This window comes from Tachyglossus aculeatus, chromosome 24 (genome assembly GCF_015852505.1).
Source record: "Tachyglossus aculeatus isolate mTacAcu1 chromosome 24, mTacAcu1.pri, whole genome shotgun sequence".
Lineage (NCBI taxonomy): Eukaryota > Metazoa > Chordata > Mammalia > Monotremata > Tachyglossidae > Tachyglossus > Tachyglossus aculeatus.
Genome location: NC_052089.1, coordinates 13,076,938 through 13,097,157, shown reverse-complemented (window position 1 = coordinate 13,097,157; position 20,220 = coordinate 13,076,938). Strand labels below are relative to the sequence as shown.

The window sequence follows — 20,220 nt, the reverse complement described above, 5'->3', positions numbered from 1 at the left end:
GATAGGTATATGCTTTATAAACATATGTTGTGTAGGCCTATATAGCCTATATGTGTGTGTGTGTGTGTGTGTGTGTATATATTTATATATACACATATATATATGTTGCCAACTTGTGCTTCCCAAGTGCTTAGTACAGTGCTCTGCACACAGTAAGTGCTCTATAAATATGATTGATTGATTAGATATATATATACTTCTATATAGCCTATATAGCCATGTCTATCATTATGGTATGATTGAAATAAAGATGCAGGTGGCGTACATGGACAATTAATGTTTTGGTAAAATTAGCTCACCAGTAATTCAGATAAGCCAGTATACTTCAATGTTCTGAAGCACTGAATATTTAGCATATGATTGTATAATGACTTCATAGTCATATAAGGGCATACTTCCACTCTTCCTGGAGTTCAAGGGATTTAATGATTTCTCTCCTTTGACTTCTGTTAAAAGGTATTTTATTGACTGCTTTTTATGAAGACAACACAACAGTACTAGGCAACTCTTGTAGATGCTATATTCTCCCAATATTCCCTAGTCCACAACAAATATTAAAAAAGGAAGGGAAATCAGGAATGTATTGAGCATGTACATTTAAGTAACCAAAACCTCATGTTGTTTTCCTGTTTTTTACAGCTTGCAGACCAGGATTCTATAAAGCATTTGCTGGGAACATAAAGTGTTCCAAGTGTCCTCCACACAGTGTAACCTACATAGAAGCAACTTCTGTGTGTCAGTGTGAAAAGGGTTACTTCCGAGCTGAAAAAGACCCACCTTCTATGGCATGTACCAGTAAGTCTGATCCACAACCATGTTTGGGATCCCCATCAGTTTTTTGGGGGTGGTGTGGTGGTATTTCTTAAATGCTTATTCTGTGCCAGGCACTGTACTAAATCCCGGGGTCGGACACAACTGGCGGAACTAGAAATAGACCCCACGTTCCTCTGACTCTATCCACTGGGCCATGTTGTTTCCACCAGTGTGTACTTTGACCCTGTGTTTTCACGTGAATAAATTGCATCACAGTCTATCATTCTTTTTGGGCAAAAATCAAGGGAATAGACGTTTTCCTTACTTTCCTGCTTTTCCTCAGTTTAGAAATAACTATGCTGCTATTCAAACCGCACACTGGTTTTCGACTACATAAGCTAAGTCTAGCTTTGGGAATTTGCAAGCTGACCATAATTTCCTCTCATTCAGAAGTAAAATAGTTTCAAGTGTTTGGAGCTTTAAGACTTCTTGGCTATGCACATCCTAATGCTGGTGAAATTGGCAGCCTTTCACCAGTGTGAGACACTGAAATTCAGTCTCCCTTTGGGGGCTTTAGAGATAAGCTTTCTCGTAACTGCATTTCCTTAGTGTTGGTCTTTAAACTGTTCATATCATCAGCCCAAATTTGTTCCTCTGCTTCTCCTTGACTTTAAAGGTTTATGAATATTTATGGTTAGTGAAGTGTTTTGAATTTCATTTTATGAAAGTTGCTAGGTAAATATAAAATGTCTGCATTTCTTTTGTGTTATTGTTTTCTATTAATTAGAAGTAAATAGATCTGTATTTTATTACCTTCGTTATTAGAAATAGATTGCTCTGTTTCCATCTTGCAAAAATGTTCAGTGCCACGTCCAGATACTCACAAAATCTAGATTTTAAAAAAAGCAAATGTTTTAGTAAAGGAATTACATTGGAATCAATAACATAAATTGATTTCAGATGATACTGTTCCTATATATTTCCCAAAAGATGAGAGTAGACAAAGGAGTAGTCGGTGGGATGATGTCTTGGGATGTGTCTTCTCTGTGGATTGAAATTCTCTCACTGTTGATTCAATCACATTTTAGTACAGTGCTTTTTTTAAATAAAGCAAGAACAGTCAGTCATATATATTGAGTGCGTACTGTGTGCAGCGCACTGTACTAAGTGCTTGGGAAAGTACAATATAAAATAAACAGACACATTCCCTGCCAAGAATGGGGTTTGTTGGAAAAAAATCATTTCTGTACTACCATATGTTTTCACTACATGTTTGGTTAAACATTGTTTGGGAATTAAGGAACGTTCATCTAACCCCATGGCTTGTTGTGACACCCCCACTCGTTATAAGAAACACTTTTAGGTGTATGTGTGTCTCTTCAACACAACAAATATTATACACAAGTTTTCCTTAATCAGAGGTTTTGCTCAAATGCAGCCTGTGTGCTTTAGGAGCACTGGGTGATATATTAATCTAACCTATCTTCTAGTTGGATAAAATTTGAAGTGTTGATTCTGCATAGCTTATTAAGAAAACTATAATTTAGGTAATTAATGACAGGAGTTAGAACAGACCTATTAATTTCCCCTAGGTATAGTAGAAGGTACATGATGGTAGAAAGAACTGCCTCCAAAAGCATTTAGCAAATGAAATTATTGTAGAAACTTGATCTTCAACATTTTTACTGTGTTCTGTAACTATAAAATGTCAGTTCACATATTTTTTTCCCGAAACTCCTAATACATCTCTAATTTCTGTTTAAAAAGTTTTTAAATTTCCCTTTCATTTCTTCAGCTAAACTATCTGAATTGGGGTTTGCTTTTCATATCAATATTAGTCTACCCATTACCTCACTTAGTAGTAATAGTATTAATTATTAGTAAGAATTCATTCATTCATTCAATCGTATTTATTGAGCGCTTACTGTGTGCAGAGCACTGTACTAAGCGCTTGGGAAGTACAAGTTGTATCATATTGAGACGGTCCCTACCCAACAGCGGGCTCACAGTCTAGAAGACTTCTAATAGAAGTAATAGTATTTATTAAATGTTTACTGAATTCAAGGTTCAGTACTAAACTGGGGAAAAAGTACACAGGTCGGGATTAAATATGTTCTCTCCTCCTCCTGGGCCTCACAGTCTAAAGGGTATAAGGGAAATAACTGAATGCTTTCTAGTCGGTAGTAATAGTAATGATAATAATAATAATGACATTTATTAAGCGCTTCCTATGTGCAAAGCACTGTTCTAAGCTCTGGGGAGGTTACAAGGTGATCAGGTTGTCCTTCAGGGGGCTCACAGTCTTAATCCCCATTTTACAGATGAGGTAACTGAGGTACAGAGAAGTTAAGTGACTTGCCCAAAGTCACACAGCTGACAGTTGGCAGGGCCAGGATTTGAACCCATGACCATTGATAGTAAGATGTGACTTGCATTTTAAAAATATTTTCTAGGCCTAGAGAATGCCAAAGCATGTGAACTCTTGACTGTGGGTGACAGTGATAACCTCATTAGTGATAACGCTCACATCAGTGGTTGTGATTATTGTGTGGGCAGGAAATATGTGTGTTTATTGTAGCATTGTACTCTCCCAAGCACTTAGTACAATGTCCTGTACAAAGTAAGTGCTCAGTAAATAAGAATGAAATGAATGATTAGGTAGATATTTCTTGGTGGTTGACGCTACTTTTATGTCTCAAGTTACCAGTGCTTTGCATGGTACTTGGCATAGGGGTTTTATGTTTTGGTTTGTTTTGTTTTTAGTGGTACTTGTTAAGCCCTTATTATGTGCTAGGTCCTGAACTAAGTGCTGGCATTCATGCAAGATAATGGACATAGTCCTTGTACCACATGAAGCTCACAGTCTAAGTCGGAGGGAGGGGGATCTCCCTCCATATTACAGGTGAGGTAACTGGGACACAGAGAAGTTAAGTAACTTGGCCAAGGTCACACAGCAAGGGAGAGTTGGGATTAGAACCCAGGTCCTCTGACTTCCAGGGCCATGCTTTTTCACTGCTTTTTCACTCTATCCACTAGACCAAGCTGCTCAATGAGCAATTACTGTATGCCAAACACTGTACTAAGCACTTGGGAGAGTGCAATATAACAGATTTGGTAGGAATGGACTCTGTCCACAAGGAGTTCACAGTCTAGAGGGGGAGACAGACATTACAATGTGTAATAGATAATAGGTATGTAAGTCCTGTGGGGGTGAAAATAGGGTATAATTATTATCCCAGATATCAGAGGCTCTAAGGTGAATCAGAAACTTCTATTTTTATCATGATTAAAGCATAATTTCCAATTAAGTGTACATACAGTCTTATAATGTGGAACTTGCATTCTTCAGCCCCACAGCACTTATGTACAGATCTGTAAATTATCCTCATCATCAATGATATTTAGTGCTTACTGTGTGCAGAGCACTGTATTAAATGTTTGGGAGAGTACACTACAATCAATCAATTGTATTTATTGAGCGCTTACTGTGTGCAGAGCACTGTACTAAGCACTTGGGAAATACAAGTTGGCAACATATAGAGACAGTCCTTACCCAACAGTGGGCTCACAGTCTAGAAGAGGGAGACAGAGAACAAAACCAAACATATTAACAAAATAAAATAAATAGAATAGATATGTACAAGTAAAATAAATAAATAGAGTAACAAATATGTACAAACATATATACCTATGTTTGTACATATTTGTTACTCTAATTATTTATTTATTTATTTTGTTGTACAAACATATGTTTGTACATATGTTGTACATATGTACATATGCTTGTACGTATGTTGTACAACTCTGTATAACAGAGTTGGTAAACACAGTTTCCCTGCCCATCAAGAGATTACAGGCTCTGTTAATATCTGCCTCTTCTTCTGGAGTGTAAACTTGTTTTTTTATGGTATTTGTTAAGATCTTACAATATGTCAAACACTGTTCTAAGCACTGGAGTGTATACAAGTTAATCAGGTTGGTCACAGTCCCCGTCCCACGTGGACCACATAGTCTAAGTAGGAGAGAGAACAGGTGCTAAATCCCCATTTTGCACTTAAGGAAGCAGAGGCACAGAAAAGTTAAGTGACTTGCCCAAGGTCTCACAGCAGGCAGAGCTGACATTAGAACCCAGATCTTCCGACTCCAACGCCCATGATTTTTCCACTGTCACACACTACTTCTCCTAGTGATATGTTGCGGCCAATACTGTGTTGTATTGTGCTCTGAACCCACTCAGTGCTCAGTAAATACCATTGATTGATTGACTGAGGAACAGTACCTTAAAAAAAAAAAGTAGAAATTTCAGTGCGCACTCTCATGCGCATAAACATTTCTTCCAACAATCTATCACATTATAGCCATGCAGGTGCATGTTTTCAGAAGAACATGCCCTAATTCTGCTGCTGTCTTCTTTCTAAAATTCATAGTGAAAACATGGAAGAACTTGGCATAACTGTAAAGTGAATATACACTTCGCAGTAATGTCCGTATTTTGTCCATATATTTTGGGGGGAAGATTTTAGTTAAAGCATAATTAAATGAATTAGCTGATCTTGAGTCTGGAAAATTACAGGAAAAAAACCGTTGGGGCAAATTATTTGTAGATAGAAGGTCTTTTAGTGTCAGCTCAGATAGCAAAAATCCTGCTCACTGGTTCCACTGGGGGCTCTGAGCATCCTATTTTATAACAACACAGATTGGGTGTGGCAAGTTTCTATTCAGTTTTACTTTTCATTTAAATAATCAATTCAAAGGAAGGTATTTGTGTTCTTTAAAATGTAAGTGCAGATATTGTAGTTATAATAATAATAATAATAGTGACTGCTTGGTTACTAGTTGACACTTTCTGCCAAGCATTCTTTCTCTAAGTCTTTCATTTAGTTAGTCTTCCTTCTCTGATGACTCTGTCATCAATGATGTATTTCTTTGTCTAACTAGATTAGGTTCATCTAATCCCCAAGATGTTTACAGGACCCAATCCAATTCATAATTTATGGAGTGTGACCTGAGTATTCTCTTCCTCAAGAGGTAGATGATTCAGAGAAGAGAGAGGAGCCCCATGATTCCTTCTTTCTAGATTCAACATTTCTTCTCAGGATTTTCCATGCATCGTATCACTTCTGTGTGAAAATCCCTGAACCTAAACTGGAAATCTAGGGAAGGAAATACAGAAAACACTTGTTCATCATTGGCAGGGACAGTAGTGTGCAGGTCACTGCCTTCTAAATGATGATCTTTCACAAGTGAGAAAAACTGATTTGGAAGTCGATGAACTAGCCACCGTTTGTGTTTTAATATACCATTTAGCTGAATTTCCATGAATCTGTTGCAGATGCATATGAATTTCCAATATATTAAAGGCAGAATGGTCATCTAAAATAAAAGGTTTTTTTAAATCTGGATAGCTCGACAGCAGGAAACACTGGGGATTCTTCAGTTCTGCCTGAATAAGAGTGAGCGGGAAGTGGGCCAGAGTGGGCTCTGCGTAGCCATGCAGTGTGCTAGTGAGAGCTGTAGAATAAGGAATGATGTCCCTACAGAGCCTGTTGGCCTAAAGAAGGAAGACAGGCAAAGAAAGCTATCAGTGGGCTGAGGGGACTCACTAATTAATTTTACGTTGACTGTGGGGCTGAAGCTGGGAAGCAGCATGGACCTGGGATTCAGAAGAACCTGGGTTCTAGTCCCGACTCCGCCACTTTTCTGCTGTGTGACTTTGGGTAAGTCTCGTCACTCTTCTGTGCCTCAGTTATCTTATTTGTAAAATGGAGATTAGACTTAGACTGTGTGCTCCATGTGGTACAAGAACTATGTCACATCCAATCACCTTGTAGCTACACCTGCACTTAGTGCCTGGCACATAGTAAGTGTTTAACAAATACGACAATCACTATTATTCATTCATTCAATTGTATTTATTGAGTGCTTACTATGTGCAGAGCACTGTATTAAGTGCTTGGGAAGTACATTATTATGTCCTTGTAAACAATGCTGTGAAGCCAGTGTTAGGGCACTAGTTATATTGGCAGAGCACCTTACCACTTAACTATTCTATAATTGTCTGACAGTCCTCCTAGGATTTTCTTGGGGCAAGTTTACTGGTAGGGCACATAGCTTGCTTTTTACCAGTCGACTCAAAGGGAGGACTCAAAGTATCTCAGTCATCGGAAACTCCTTCCATTGGGTGGTAGGGTTCTCTTTGGGTAACTCAATCAGGCAGGAATGAAATTGTAGTGAGGAATAACATTCAGAGGGGTCTGTGGAGCATTCGGGTGGAAAAGTGCATGTGACACAACTTTTACTATGTATAATTAGATTAGTCTATTAGGGTTATGGTTGGAACTTCTACTGGCTGAGTGGAAGGGAACAGACTGAAGGGGCTGGAACAGGGGAAAACACAACAGCCCCAGATCCCCCAACTCTTTGCCAAGGGGCTCTGCTAAGCAATTGAGCTCAAGAAAGCAAGCTTCTCCAAAACAGTTTTAATTATCACTTTTAAATTTGATATAGTGGAATGATAATAATAATGATAATGAAAATTATGGTTCTTGTTAAGTGTTCACTATGGATTAAGTGCTGATGTAGATACAAGATAATCAGGTTGGACACAGCCCCTGTTTCACATGGAGCTCACAATGTAAAGTGGTGGGGGTAGGATTTATTCCCCATTTTACAGATTAAAAAACTGAGGAACAGAAAAATTAATGATGCCCAAAGTCACACAGCAACCGATTAGCAGAGCAAGGATAAGAATCCAGGTCCTCTGACTCCAGGCCCATGCTCTTTCCAGTAGACCATGCTACTTACTGACTCTAGAATAGGAGTAGATTTTAGTAGGCTTCCCCCACAAAATCTCTGCTCTCCAGAATCCAGTCCCTAGAATCTCACAGCCTTGCTGTTTAACCACGGGCCTAAGCCCTTTAGTGGTCCTCTTCTACTCCAGGATGTTAGGACTGTTTATTATTGTTACTGTTTTTTTCTAAAGACATTGACATTCAGATTGTTGGCCTTTTCTCCTGTTTTTAATGGAGAGCATAAATTATGACATATTCATACTCCAGGAATTGGAAGAATGTTATCCATTATGAGATGGGTGCCTGAAAGAATGTATAAATGCTTGCCTATGGATACCCAGGGGAAAAAAAACAACCAGACACCCTTCTTACTCAAGGGCCCTCATGCCAATTTGCATGACGATTAAATAGCTTTTTAATTGCCGTTAAATTATGCCAGCTAAACTGTGATTTCATGCAAATATTAAGCCATAATGACATGCAGTGAATCATTTACTAAGATTTAGAACTTGGAACAAAGAGAGACAATTAATTCTAATCCTGAGATTCAGCTAAATTATGTGTCACTGGGCTTTCATGAATGTGGTCTGATTGCTTTGTTATCATTTATAAATTATACAAAGCTTATGTGACACATTGAAGCAACTTGGCAACAATAACCCTTTTGTAGACATCTGTGTTGAAAGCTCTCAAGGATTTCCTTATGTTAATTTTTTTCTTAAAGGAAAACTAGTATATATTGATGAAAGTTGTCTATGTTGTTTCCACTTGGTACCAATTGAAAATTGCTATTACTCTGGTTAGGTGCCTAAATTCACTGCTTATTCAATCCTTCAGTGTAACAGCCTTTAAGAAAACGAAGAGATGATTTGAAAACAGATTTGGGTGATGCTTCTGTCTTTAGATTTTAAAATTCAAAAACCTGCCATTCAGTGGCTCAGAGAATCAGGTTGTAGTGCTCTAGGATTGAGTGCAGATGCTCAGATTCCTGATCCTGTCATTGAGCTCACGTGGTACTTTCTCAGACTAGAAATCCGCAAAATTCAGGACCACCGAGGGTACCGGTGACAATGCTTAAGCATGGGCCTTCATGGCACATTGGTTTCACGTCATAAGGACCTTATCCACTACCTATTGAAGGACTACTCCCCCTCCCCCTGAATCCCTCATTGCTTAAATGGTCATTGCAATTTGAGCTTTTGGGGTTTTGACGACGGGATGATGAGCAGGTAAGGACAGAATCTGAATAACTCTTGACTGTAAGCTATTTGTGGGTAGGGGCCGAGTCTGCCACTCTGATGTATTGTACTCTCCCAAGTGCTTAGTACAGTGTTCTGCGCATAGTAAGAACTTAATCCATACCATTGACAATGACAATTAAAAACTCCTTGTTAACATCCTTTGCAAAATTCTTCTTGTTGTTGGAGTAATTAGTGCTCTCCATTAAAAATAGGAGGAAAGGTCAACAATTTGAATAGAGCTTTTAGAAAAAATAATAATGACATAATAAATCAATCAATCGTATTTATTGAGCGCTTACTGTGTTCAGAGCACTGTACTAAGCGCTTGGGAAGTATAAGTTGACAACATATAGAGACAGTCCCTACCCAACAGTGGGCTCGCAGTCTAGAAGAGCCGTAATGCCCTGGAGAAGAAGAGGCTTAAGGGCTTAAAACACATGGTTGACTCTAAACAGGGGATAGGGAAGGATGGCCAAAAGAAAAATCTTTTTCTTTTCTCCTTAGTCTTAAGTAGTCAATTTTAGTGAAATTGACTAACCTCCACAGCATATTGCTGTCAGTGGATTGTAGTAAATACCATTATTACTAGTAACTGTTGACAAATACCTAGGAATTCCTGGATTTCTCACTTCCTTGGGAAAATATTTACATAAAACTGGTTGTCTTGGCCTTCTGTTTTGAAATTCTGATTTTAGTATCCTTCTTTTCTGCTAGTTACACCATCTGTTTGAAGGGAGAGAACGTCCCTGCATTCCACTCCCAGATTCTACCATAGAGAAAATGAGCCCTACCTATTTCTTTTGGCAGTCTAGGCAACAGTTGGCACAGGAGCAGACCTAATGCCCACTCCAAAGTAACTAGTTTAATTAACTATTCTGCATGCAGATGAGCTAGCTGGGTGATGACGGAATCATTATCCAGATATACTCAATGACTCCTCCCAATTACATCCAGAGTTTTACCTTCATGTTCCCATCCGCTACTGTGGGACACTTACACTGATGCAACCCGCAAAGTCCAGCAAGGGCCTTCTGAGTGCCCACATGCTTTTTAGTAGTTGCCTTCCCCAGTTTATTTGAAAAATGAGTATTTATAATTTATATCTAGGAAAACAGAATATGCATAGTAAGTGAGAATTTGGAGCATTTCAAGGAGACATACAGTGGGATTTTTCTTCCATTCATCTTTCATCCAGTACAGTTTCTCAAATGTATAGCCTAATTCAGCAAAAAGGCCTTTCCCTATATGTTTTCTGTTTTATATAATAATAGTAACAATGATAATAATAATAAAGATTATGCTATTTGTTAGATAATTACTATATCCCAAGCACAGTACTAAGCTCTGAAATAGATACAAGATTAGTTGGTCATAGTCCCTGTCCCACAAGAGGTTCATGATCAATCATATTTATTGAGCACTTACTATGTGCAGGGCACTGTACTAAGTGCTTGAGAGAGTACAACACAACAATATAATAATAATTAGGATGGTATTTATTAAGTTCTTACTATGTGCCAAGCACTATTCTAAGCACTGGCACATTCCCTGCCCACAAAGAATAATTTATAGGTTGAGGGTGGGGGAAAAGGGTGGGAAAGCTGAGGTACAAATAAATTAAGACATTGATTTGGTTAAAAAAGCAAAGGCAAACAGAAGCTATTGGAGTTTGTCTACCTTGATTAGCATCCTTTTATGACACAACTGATAAAAAACATCTTTGAGTGCAAGGCAAGTTTGTGCCTTTTAAAAAAACAAATCCGTGACTTCATAGAAATTGTTTTTCTGTCTATATTAGAAAGAACAATTTTTTTAATCACTGACTGATCTTAATCTCAATAGGCAGGGTTGCCTAGTGGATAGAGCACAAGTCAGAAGGACATGGGTTCTAATCCCAGCTCTGCCACTTGTCTGCTGTGTGACTTTGGGCAAGTCACTTCTTTGTGTTTCAGTTCCCTCATCTGTAAAATGGGGATTAAGAATGTGAGCCCTATGTGGGATAGGGACTGTGTCCAACCCTATTGTCTTGTATCTTCCCCAGCGCTTAGAACAGGGCTTTGCATATAGTAAGCACTTAACAAGTACCACAATTATTATTAAATACCACAATTGTTAATGGCAGTGCTGTTATATGTACTTAATTTGTTTTCAGATTCAACAATTTAAGGTCCACGCCTAGATTCAGAGTTGATGTTTAAAACAAGGTAAAAAACAGGGACCTGGGGAGAAGGGGAGAACAGTGACTCTGTTGTGGGAGGGTTATTTGGAATAGAACTGCTTTTCCCAACTAGTTTTTCTCCAACTATCCTGTGGCCCATTCTTCGCTTCCAATTCTCTCTCTTTTCTATGGTATTCCATGGGTTTGCAACTATAAAACACAGAGAACATTTCAATCACTGTCTAAAGTGTAGTCAGGGTTTCTCTTAATATAAAGGGAAGACAAACCGAGTGGCATTCAGTGGTTGCCCAATGCTTGAGCAGTGGACCTTCCTGCCGTTGTTTATCCATCCCTCAGGCTGCAAGTTCAACGTGATGGATTTGGAGGCTCCATCTGATCCAAAGAAATGATAAACAAGTCCCACCAGTTACTTGAAAAGACACATGCACACCAACACAGTGTTTGCCAGCCAGCACTACTGTAAAGTTGTAGAAAGAGCAAGGGTTATTTAAAGAGGACAGTTAACATCCTTTGGTGAACATTAAAGAATAGTGGAGAGAATGCCATAAAGGTAGTACTCTTTGTTTGTAATCAACGTGGGATTAACCACAGCATATAATAATATCTAGTACTTCAGGAAAACCTGACTTCTAGTAGTAATCACTACCTTGATTACAGCTACATGAGCTTGGAACAAACATCAGCCCATCCAAATCTAGCCATTTATATTTTACTTTTCAGTGATTTTTGCCTGTTCGCAATATAGGTTAAAATTCTAGCTGGTCACTTTTAGCACTGACTGCATTATGCAATTGAAATAGCATCCCAGTTTGGCATGAATCGATTTAATATTTCATCACTGGCTCCCCGGAATGTCACTCTTGACAACAGAACTAATTTGGTAATACCATTTTTCCTCCAAGGATTCCCTAGGGTTGGGATAATGCAGAGCCGTGAGTGAAAGCAATAGCAGGATTTGCTGGGTGGTGCCAGGGCGTTTATACTCCTGATTATTTTGGTGGCGTAGCACAGTGGGCATCACTCTGCTGTCTTTGAAAGTTCGCACAAACACATCTGAGAGAGAAAGCGTTTGTGAGGTACATTGAGGGTGAGAGGATAATCCACTGCTGCCCTGAGACTGTTTCTCTACAGGAAGTAAACTTAAACCTACTTTCAGTGGAGAGTGAATGGAATAAGTTTTTTCACCTCTCCACAGCTTCCAATTTTGGGATGAAGGTCTCCCAGGAGCTCAAATGAGAGAATTGGGATCACACTAATTACAGTGACAATAAATGTCATTCCATGTGGTTACCAGCTGAGAATTGTTAGTCTGTTTATGAATAGTTAATTTCTACTCATATTCTGGTCTGTGAGAAAATTTTCACACCGTTAGCCCAGGCAATATGAGATGATTGAAAAGACATATTTTGAAGTTTAATATGTGAGAATGGGACATAGATGGCTTTATAATGTATAATGCTCCTTAAATTCCTATATTAATCCTTGTAATCTCATGTCTCTTTTTGAATTTACTGCAGGGACTGTGTTCAATCTACTTATATCCCCATAGTAGTAGTAATAGTATTAAGTGCTTTCTGTATGCAGAACACTGTACTGTTCCTACCTTGGTATCTAGTACAGTGCTGGGCACCTAATATATGATTAAAATATTAATAATAATAATAAAAATAAATTCTATTTCAGAGTAGGCATGTTGGAGTTCCATTTTTGTACTTATTTAGAATATTCTGTAAAAGTACTGTTTTCCCCAAAATAAGTCTCAGCAAAATAGATTTTCTTATTTTTCAGTGTAGTGAATTGATAAAAATATAGTTTTATTCAAATATTGAAACTTTAGTAAATTACATTAACCAGTTTTTCATGAATATTGGGACTTCTACTAGATGTTCACAGACTTGACAAAGCACCAATATTTTCTAGTTAAATTGATAATTTCTAGCGCTCTCATGTTTTCTAATTAGATCTGCAATAAAAAGCACAGCTCATCTCTCTAAAACTGCCTTTACAAGCCCTTCAAAGTTTATCCATGGAAGTTGTATTTGTAATCCATTTGATCAGATTTTTCCAGTTAATATTCCTGAGATTAGGGAATGCTGTCATTCAGATGAGGCTCAGGTCTCAAGGGAAATTGGTTACCAAAGTTAAGCCTATGGTGAAGAGAATTCTCTGTACTGCCAAGTTTCAGAGCCATTTTAGCAAAAATAAAAATAAAAATACAGAACTCCTTAAGGAACCTAAGGTCATACTTATTTTAGAATTGAAAACAAAAGGCTCAGCTAATTTCTATTAGAATGTTGACATTTACTGTTCTCTTTTTACTAACAGAAGTATCTCAAGAGTTGCTAATGTCAGTGAATGTGTATAATGTATACATTATACTAAATGTGTATATACCTAGTATTTTTTGCAATGTCAATTTGAAAGGTTTTCAATCAGTGTTGTAGTTATTGAGAATGAGGATTATGAAGTATTACAGTAAATAAACAATTTAATTTGAAAAATGGAAAACCTAATTAGCTTGTTCTCAAAATATAAATCAATATCAAGTGAAATTAAATACTTGTTTTGACATTGAAAAGAAACGTTAACTTTTTTTCATCTTCCTGATTTATAATCAGAAACAAATTATTCTTTGGAATGTCTGACCTTACTGCAGTCCCAAAAAGTTTGAAATAATGTCACAATATTTTTAATGTAAAATGCCAATAATTACCATAGTTTTGTTGTATTTCGTATTATGATGGTAGAATTTAGTTATACATGGTACACAGTAAGCGCTTAACAAATACCACAGTTATTATTATTATACTTTTATTCTCTGCCTCTGCTTCTCCCTTTCGTTCTCCCTCCTCCCTCTCTCTACAATGCAAGTTGATGGGGCCTTCTGCCACAATCTGAGAAAGCATGACTAGCTCTGTGCTTTACAAGAGAAGGAAGGTGGAATGAAGAAGATGTGGAAATCTCCCATTTTGCCAGCATGTGGCCTGAATGATCTTAAAGAATAGTGGGGTATTCCTGATTTAGCAACTGGGAAATTTGAGCAGCAGAAGTAGTGAATTCTTTGCCACAGGAGTCTTGGGGGAAGCCTTTAGAGAAGCAGTATGGCTCAGTGGACAGAGCACGGGCTTGGGAGTTAGAGATCGTGGGTTCTAATCCTGGCTCCGCCACTTATAATAATAATAATAATAATAATAATAATAATAATGGCATTTATTAAGCACTTACTTTGTGCAAAGCACTGTTCTAAGCGCTGGAGAGGTTACAAGGTGATGAGGTTGTCCCACGGGGGGCTCACAGTCTTAATCCCCATTTTACAGATGAGGTAACTGAGGCACAGAGAAGTTAAGTGACTTGCCCAAAGTCACACAGCTGACAATTGGCGGAGCCGGGATTTGAACCCATGACCTCTGACTTCAAAGCCTGGGCTCTTTTCACTGAGCCACGCTGCTTGTCAGCTGTGTGACTTTGGGGAAGTCACTTAACTTCTCTGTGCCTGTTACCTCATCTGTAAAATGGGGATTAAGACTGTGAGCATCATGTAGAACAACCTGATTACATTGTATCCCCCCCAGCGCTTAGAACCGTGCTTTGCACATAGTAAGCGCTTAACAAATGCCATCATTATTATTATTCCTTTCACTCACCTCCTTTGGTGAGTGAAACCTTAATTCCCCCCATGCCTTCATTCCACCCTCATTCTCAAAACAGTGGAACAAGTTTGGGTGTCTTAAAATTTTTTAAATAGGACTTGCTTATGGATTTAGACTGCTTTTAATTGACTGTAATTTTAATACGCTTTCTTTCCTTTTTTTTTTTTCTATACCCTCACCCCCCGCCCCTGCCTCCAGGGCCACCTTCAGCTCCAAGAAATGTGGTTTTTAACATTAATGAAACGGCTCTTATTTTGGAATGGAGCCCACCCAGTGACACAGGAGGAAGAAAAGATCTCACTTACAGTGTAATCTGTAAAAAATGTGGATTAGACACAAGTCAGTGTGAGGTCTGTGGAGGAGGGATCCGTTTCATCCCAAGGCATACTGGCCTCACCAACTCCTCTGTGACTGTTCTTGATTTTGTGTCTCACGTGAACTACACCTTCGAAATTGAAGCCATGAATGGAGTATCCGAATTAAGTTTTTCTCCGAAGCCATTCACAGCTATCACGGTGACTACAGATCAAGATGGTAAGTACAATTACTTATATATTATAGCTGAAGAGTGAGTTTTTGTTGAAGCATCCTATCTGTTCATGAAAGCCCAGAAATATCGTATTACTGAAAGTTAGCCTATAATCAGGTGCACGGTGTATGTTATATCCTCCAGGAGTGTATCGGGGGTCAGGCAGTAGAGCTATATTTATTGGAGCTGGTTACATTCTGACTGGCCTCACCGTGTCCCATAAAGATAGACTCTTCCTCCCTTACTTCATTCATTCAACATTCACTGCCTCTAACCTCTATTGGTGTTACTTATCCCTTTCATACCCTTCATTCATGCATCCTAGCTTTCTTCCTCCTGATCCTCCTCCTTTCATCTAGTCAGATGACAGGAGTAGTGTGGGCAGGTTTTCCACTCCTCCCTGCCATCTTGAGTGAACTGTTCACAGGGGTGATAGGCTTGCTATACTGACAAAAAAATCCCTCCCATCCAGGATGCTGGGACTGAGAGACTTAATATGTGACTCCTAACCATACTGATTGTCAAGTTAGATCAGAGCTAGCATCAAACTAGACCAAATGCCAGTAATATATTGGGTGTATAGGTGATATAGTATCACTTTGAGTTGTGTACCTGTTTATACAGCCACTGTCCCTTGAATGAGTCCTGATCTAATTATTAAAAAAGGGTCGGATATCCAGTTCAGTCTAGGGAAGTGAATGGATTCAGCTCCACCCTGTCTTTCTTAGCTCAGCTCACCTCATTTTTGTAGATTTCCTGATTTCTGTCTGCACCACCCCCTCTAATATAAATGAAAGTGCAGCATGGAGGGAGAGCCTGGGGGCGGTGGGAGGGGTAGTGATGGCCATGTGTTGGAGGTGGGAGAGACGCTAGGGTAGGAGGTAGATCTGTGGTAGCAGTGTAGGAAGGGGCTGGGGCCTCACTGGAGAAGTGGACAAGGGGCTCAAAGGAATTGGGGGTGGAAAAATATTGGAGAAATAATGAGGGGGATTCAGGCTTGTATAGGTTGTGGCAGGGCTAGTTTTTTTCGAGTAGAGAAATCCTGCAGTTCCTAGAGAAGTGAAATCCGTGAATTGTGTAATAACCCGTACATGGAGACTAAATCCTGGCTATAATCCTGACTCCTTATTGCTCCAAATTGTGACTTTTCCTGCCAAAACAAGGTTCCCAAATGGATAATTTCTGGGTCTGAATTGGGCTGAATTGTTGGTAGGTGGGGAAGAAAGGGCAAGCTTTCTCAGTAATTTTGCTCCTGAAGGTGCTTTTAGCTTTCATAGTGCCTCAGACAGAATAATGCTTTTAAATGCCTCCTACCTCCCATTTACTTTTCCTAGCTTTGGTGTTAGCTTACCTGCTGATCACTGTAAACACTTATTGAGTACCTGCTGTGGGCTTTCCCCCTCTCCATTAATTCCTTTTCCTTGCTTTCCTCTTAATACCCACCTCCTTAGAGAAAAATTTCTTCCCCATGAAAACTGAATTTCATTTATGATGTATTCAATTGTTATAAAGGATGAAAGGCCTTTTTTATTTTTAAATTCCAGGCATGGGTTATGGATTGGGAAAAAATCTTTGAAGCTTGAATCTGTTACAAGAAATGAATAACAATGTTATGTTGAGTTAACTGAGTGTGGCTTTGACTAAGTGTTTGGTTTATTGAAATGTAAAGGTAATACAGTAGTTGAAGGCTAGTGAATTTGAAAACACTGAAATGAAAAATAAAAGGATTCACATTTTAATTATTAATGCCATGTGTATCTTTTATAAATGAGGACAAGGCATGAGAAAATGAATTTACAACTATCTCATGACTTCAGCCCTTCCTTTTGAAAAACAGAATTGTTCAATTTGCCCTGTCAAATTTCCCACTGAATCAATCTAGAAAATTATCCAATTTAGGTTGGGGTTTCATAGTCCGAAACATTTTTGAATTATCAGATCTAACCAGCATAAGTGTGGATTCTAGCCTCCCCACCCAACAGTCTTATGGAGTACGGGAAGGGGGAGTTTCTGGAACAGCCTTCTGCAGAGGGCTCTGGATCTCAGATTTGACTGTCAGGGAGTGTCTGAGGAAGTTTCAGGCCTTCCCCAAGATTAGAGCGAGAAACCAGCTTCCTCTTTGGAAACCTGCAGTGTCATCACCCCCCTAAGTTAATTTAAAAGTTGTTTCATTGCTACTGACTTACCTCTTCACTCACTCTCCCACCCTCTTACTGAGTCCACCCTGGGATAAATCCCCTTCCCTCACTAACTGTCTCTGTTTTCACTAAATTCCTAACCTCCATTAGCTTTCAGTCTCTCACTGAATCCCTCAGTTTCCCCAAGTCTTCCTTGATATCTGAGTCTTCCTTCATCCCAGTGTCTCCCTTCCTAGTGCTCTCACAGTCAGAGATCCTCAGGTTCCTCTTACTGTAATTGACTTATTATCTTTTCATATTCTCTTCTATTTTTCAGCCTTTTCTCCTTCTCCCTTCCCTTTTATACTTCCTTCTGTCCTAGCTTTTCTCTTCTAGCCTCTTGTCTCCATTTCTGTATGCCTTGGGAGCCCATCCTGCTTCTCCTGAGGCTCTGATCATGCTGAGTTAACTTTGAAGTTCAGGACTCTGTATAGCTCCAAGTGGGAATGGAGATGACTACGGAGCTGATTCTTCATTTTAGAGTTGTTTATACCCCCTTTACTTAACTTCTTAATGCAAATCTTCAGACTGGAGAGGCAATAGGGACTGTGGAGCTATACAGGAACACAAACGTTCTTGCTACCTCTCTGGCTCCAGGGTATATACATACTTACTCTGAATTCCTGGAGGGCTTATGGAAAATCCCAAAGCAGGTCAAAGGGGACAGTCCTACGTAAGAAACTGTTGAGGAGAAACTGGAGTTGTTGATCTGAAGTGATAGAAGAAAAAAAATCAGAGACCCAGGAGAAGGAAATTGAGGGGAGTAGGGAAAGTAATCAGAGAGCCATCACTGTTCCCCCTCCCTTCTTCAGTCTGGTTATTTGCTGAATGGCCAGGGTCCTTCAGTTCAGAAAGGAGGAGAAGGAAAAACTTAGACAACACACCTACATCTGAGTAAACCTCTTTAAAATCCTAGCTTCCTTTATGACACTTGGCTTCTTTTAAGTTCTATTCATTGCTCTCAAGTAAAATACTACATGTGAGTTAGCGAGTACACAAGAGCCATGACTTGTCCAAGGTCTCACAGCAGGCAAGTGGCAGAGCCAGGTTTAGAACCCAGGTCCTCCGACTCCGAGGCCCACATTCTTTCCAGTAAGGTATCCTGTTCCTCTAATGCAGGAATGAATGTGGGGTGTGGGGTGATTGTTCTTACCAAGGGTCCTTATATTTATGAATGTACCATCTACATTGCTAATAATGTCCATTCTTAAAATTCTATATTGAAAGTCCCTGTATTTTCTGGAGCACACATTGAGATTGGAGGCAGGCTTTCCAAGAGATAGAGCCAAAAAAAATGCTGGAAGGAGTCATGAATTTGCCAGGAAATAGACATAGAGAGACAGACAGAGAGAAGCAAGTGGGGGGAGCTAACTGACAGAAAGAGGCAGATGACAATTACAGATCCAAGTAATAATAATAGTAATGTGGTATTTATTAAACGTTTACTATGTGCCAAGCACTATTCGGAGTGCTAAGGTAGATACAGGGTAATCGGGTTGCCCCACGTGGGGCTCACAGACTTATTCCCCATTTTACAGATGATGGTAACTGAGGCACAGAGGAGTGAAGTGACTTGCCCAAAGTCACACAGCTGATAAGTGGAGGAGCCAGGATTAGAACCCACGACCTCTGACTCTCAAGCCCATGCTCTTGCCTCTAAATCACAAGCACACACTGTGCAAGCCCATGCATTCTCACACAATTTCACTTCTCTAATTTAGCATTCCATTGTAAGCGCTTTGAGGGAAGAAACTGTCTTTTTCTTAGATCATACCATCTCAATCACTTAGCACAATGCTTCTGCTCAAAATAGATGCTCCATTAATGTTGTCCTAGTCAGTGATTAGAGTAATGGGAGCAGCAAGAGGTAAGAAGAAGCTGCCACTGTGGCAGTGCATTTTCTTCTTTTTCTGCTGCTTCCCCATCACTTCAGCAAGACAATGAAGTATTCCTCAGAGGTTTCCGATGTGCTCATCATTATCATCATCAGTAATATTTATCGAGTGATTACTATGTGCTCTGCACTGTAGTAAATGCAAGGGAGAGCTGTTCGGTGCCAACAACAACTGCCACCTGTGTTCCCTGTTGCTATTGGAAACCTCGAGGAGGGAACCAGTGGCGACGGTTAGGGGATGGAAGATTTTGGCTGAAGCCACAGTGGCAAAGAAAGTTGCTGTGATGAGGGTGTGGTTTCCATATACCTGATGTTGCTCATCCCTTACTGTGCTCTGGTTGATGTAACTGCCTCTCTCCCCGGTTGGAACCAAGTCCATTTTGGGTAGCAAGTTGGCAGTTAACAGCTTATGGCTTTTCCACATAATGTGGTATAAAGCCACTTCAACTAGCTTATTGAGCAAAGCGTTTTAAGTGATCCCAGTTTGATTATTGTCCTGGTAGGGATACTAAGTAAAGGGTCAGATCAAACACATTCTCTGAGAAAAACATTTTAACCGTGATTTAGAAAAATCTTTCATTGATTGTTCTGACTCAATTTGTATGAACGAACCTGAGACTACTAATTAGAAACCTTTCCCACGAAGCTTAATTAACCGACTCCTAAAATTCCTCGGAGTTTCATTTGCATCCTTCTGTTTGCAGAGTTTACCTCCAGAAAGGTGATTCATTTTTAAAAAGAGAGCCAAATACCTCCAGCTTTAAAGGAAAATAGTTCTGGTATTCCCAGTGCGTGACAAGGAAAATGAAGGCTTCTTGGCAAGAGGAATTATTTTGGGTCACAGGCAGTAACGGAAAACATTAATCATGGGTAGTCATTCTGAAACAAATCGTGTTTGTAAATGTCATGACTTTCACATAAACCTTTAGGGACCATGTACAAAGTGAAGGACATGCTAAATTACAAACCAATTCTGCTGATGTTTGCTATAGGGTCTTTAAAGCAA

At 39.2% G+C, this 20,220-nt stretch overlaps 1 protein-coding gene across 3 annotated transcripts in view; it reads left to right on the top strand.

Moving 5' to 3' along the window:
- Window positions 1–20,220, top strand: part of EPHA6 (EPH receptor A6) — a 357,034-nt gene that overhangs the window by 111,977 nt on the left and 224,837 nt on the right. For all 3 annotated transcript variants that reach the window (XM_038766398.1, XM_038766397.1, XM_038766400.1), the window contains 2 exons: window positions 640–795; window positions 14,813–15,148. In XM_038766398.1, coding sequence (XP_038622326.1) covers window positions 640–795; window positions 14,813–15,148 — 492 coding nt within the window. The remainder of the gene's footprint in view (window positions 1–639; window positions 796–14,812; window positions 15,149–20,220) is intronic.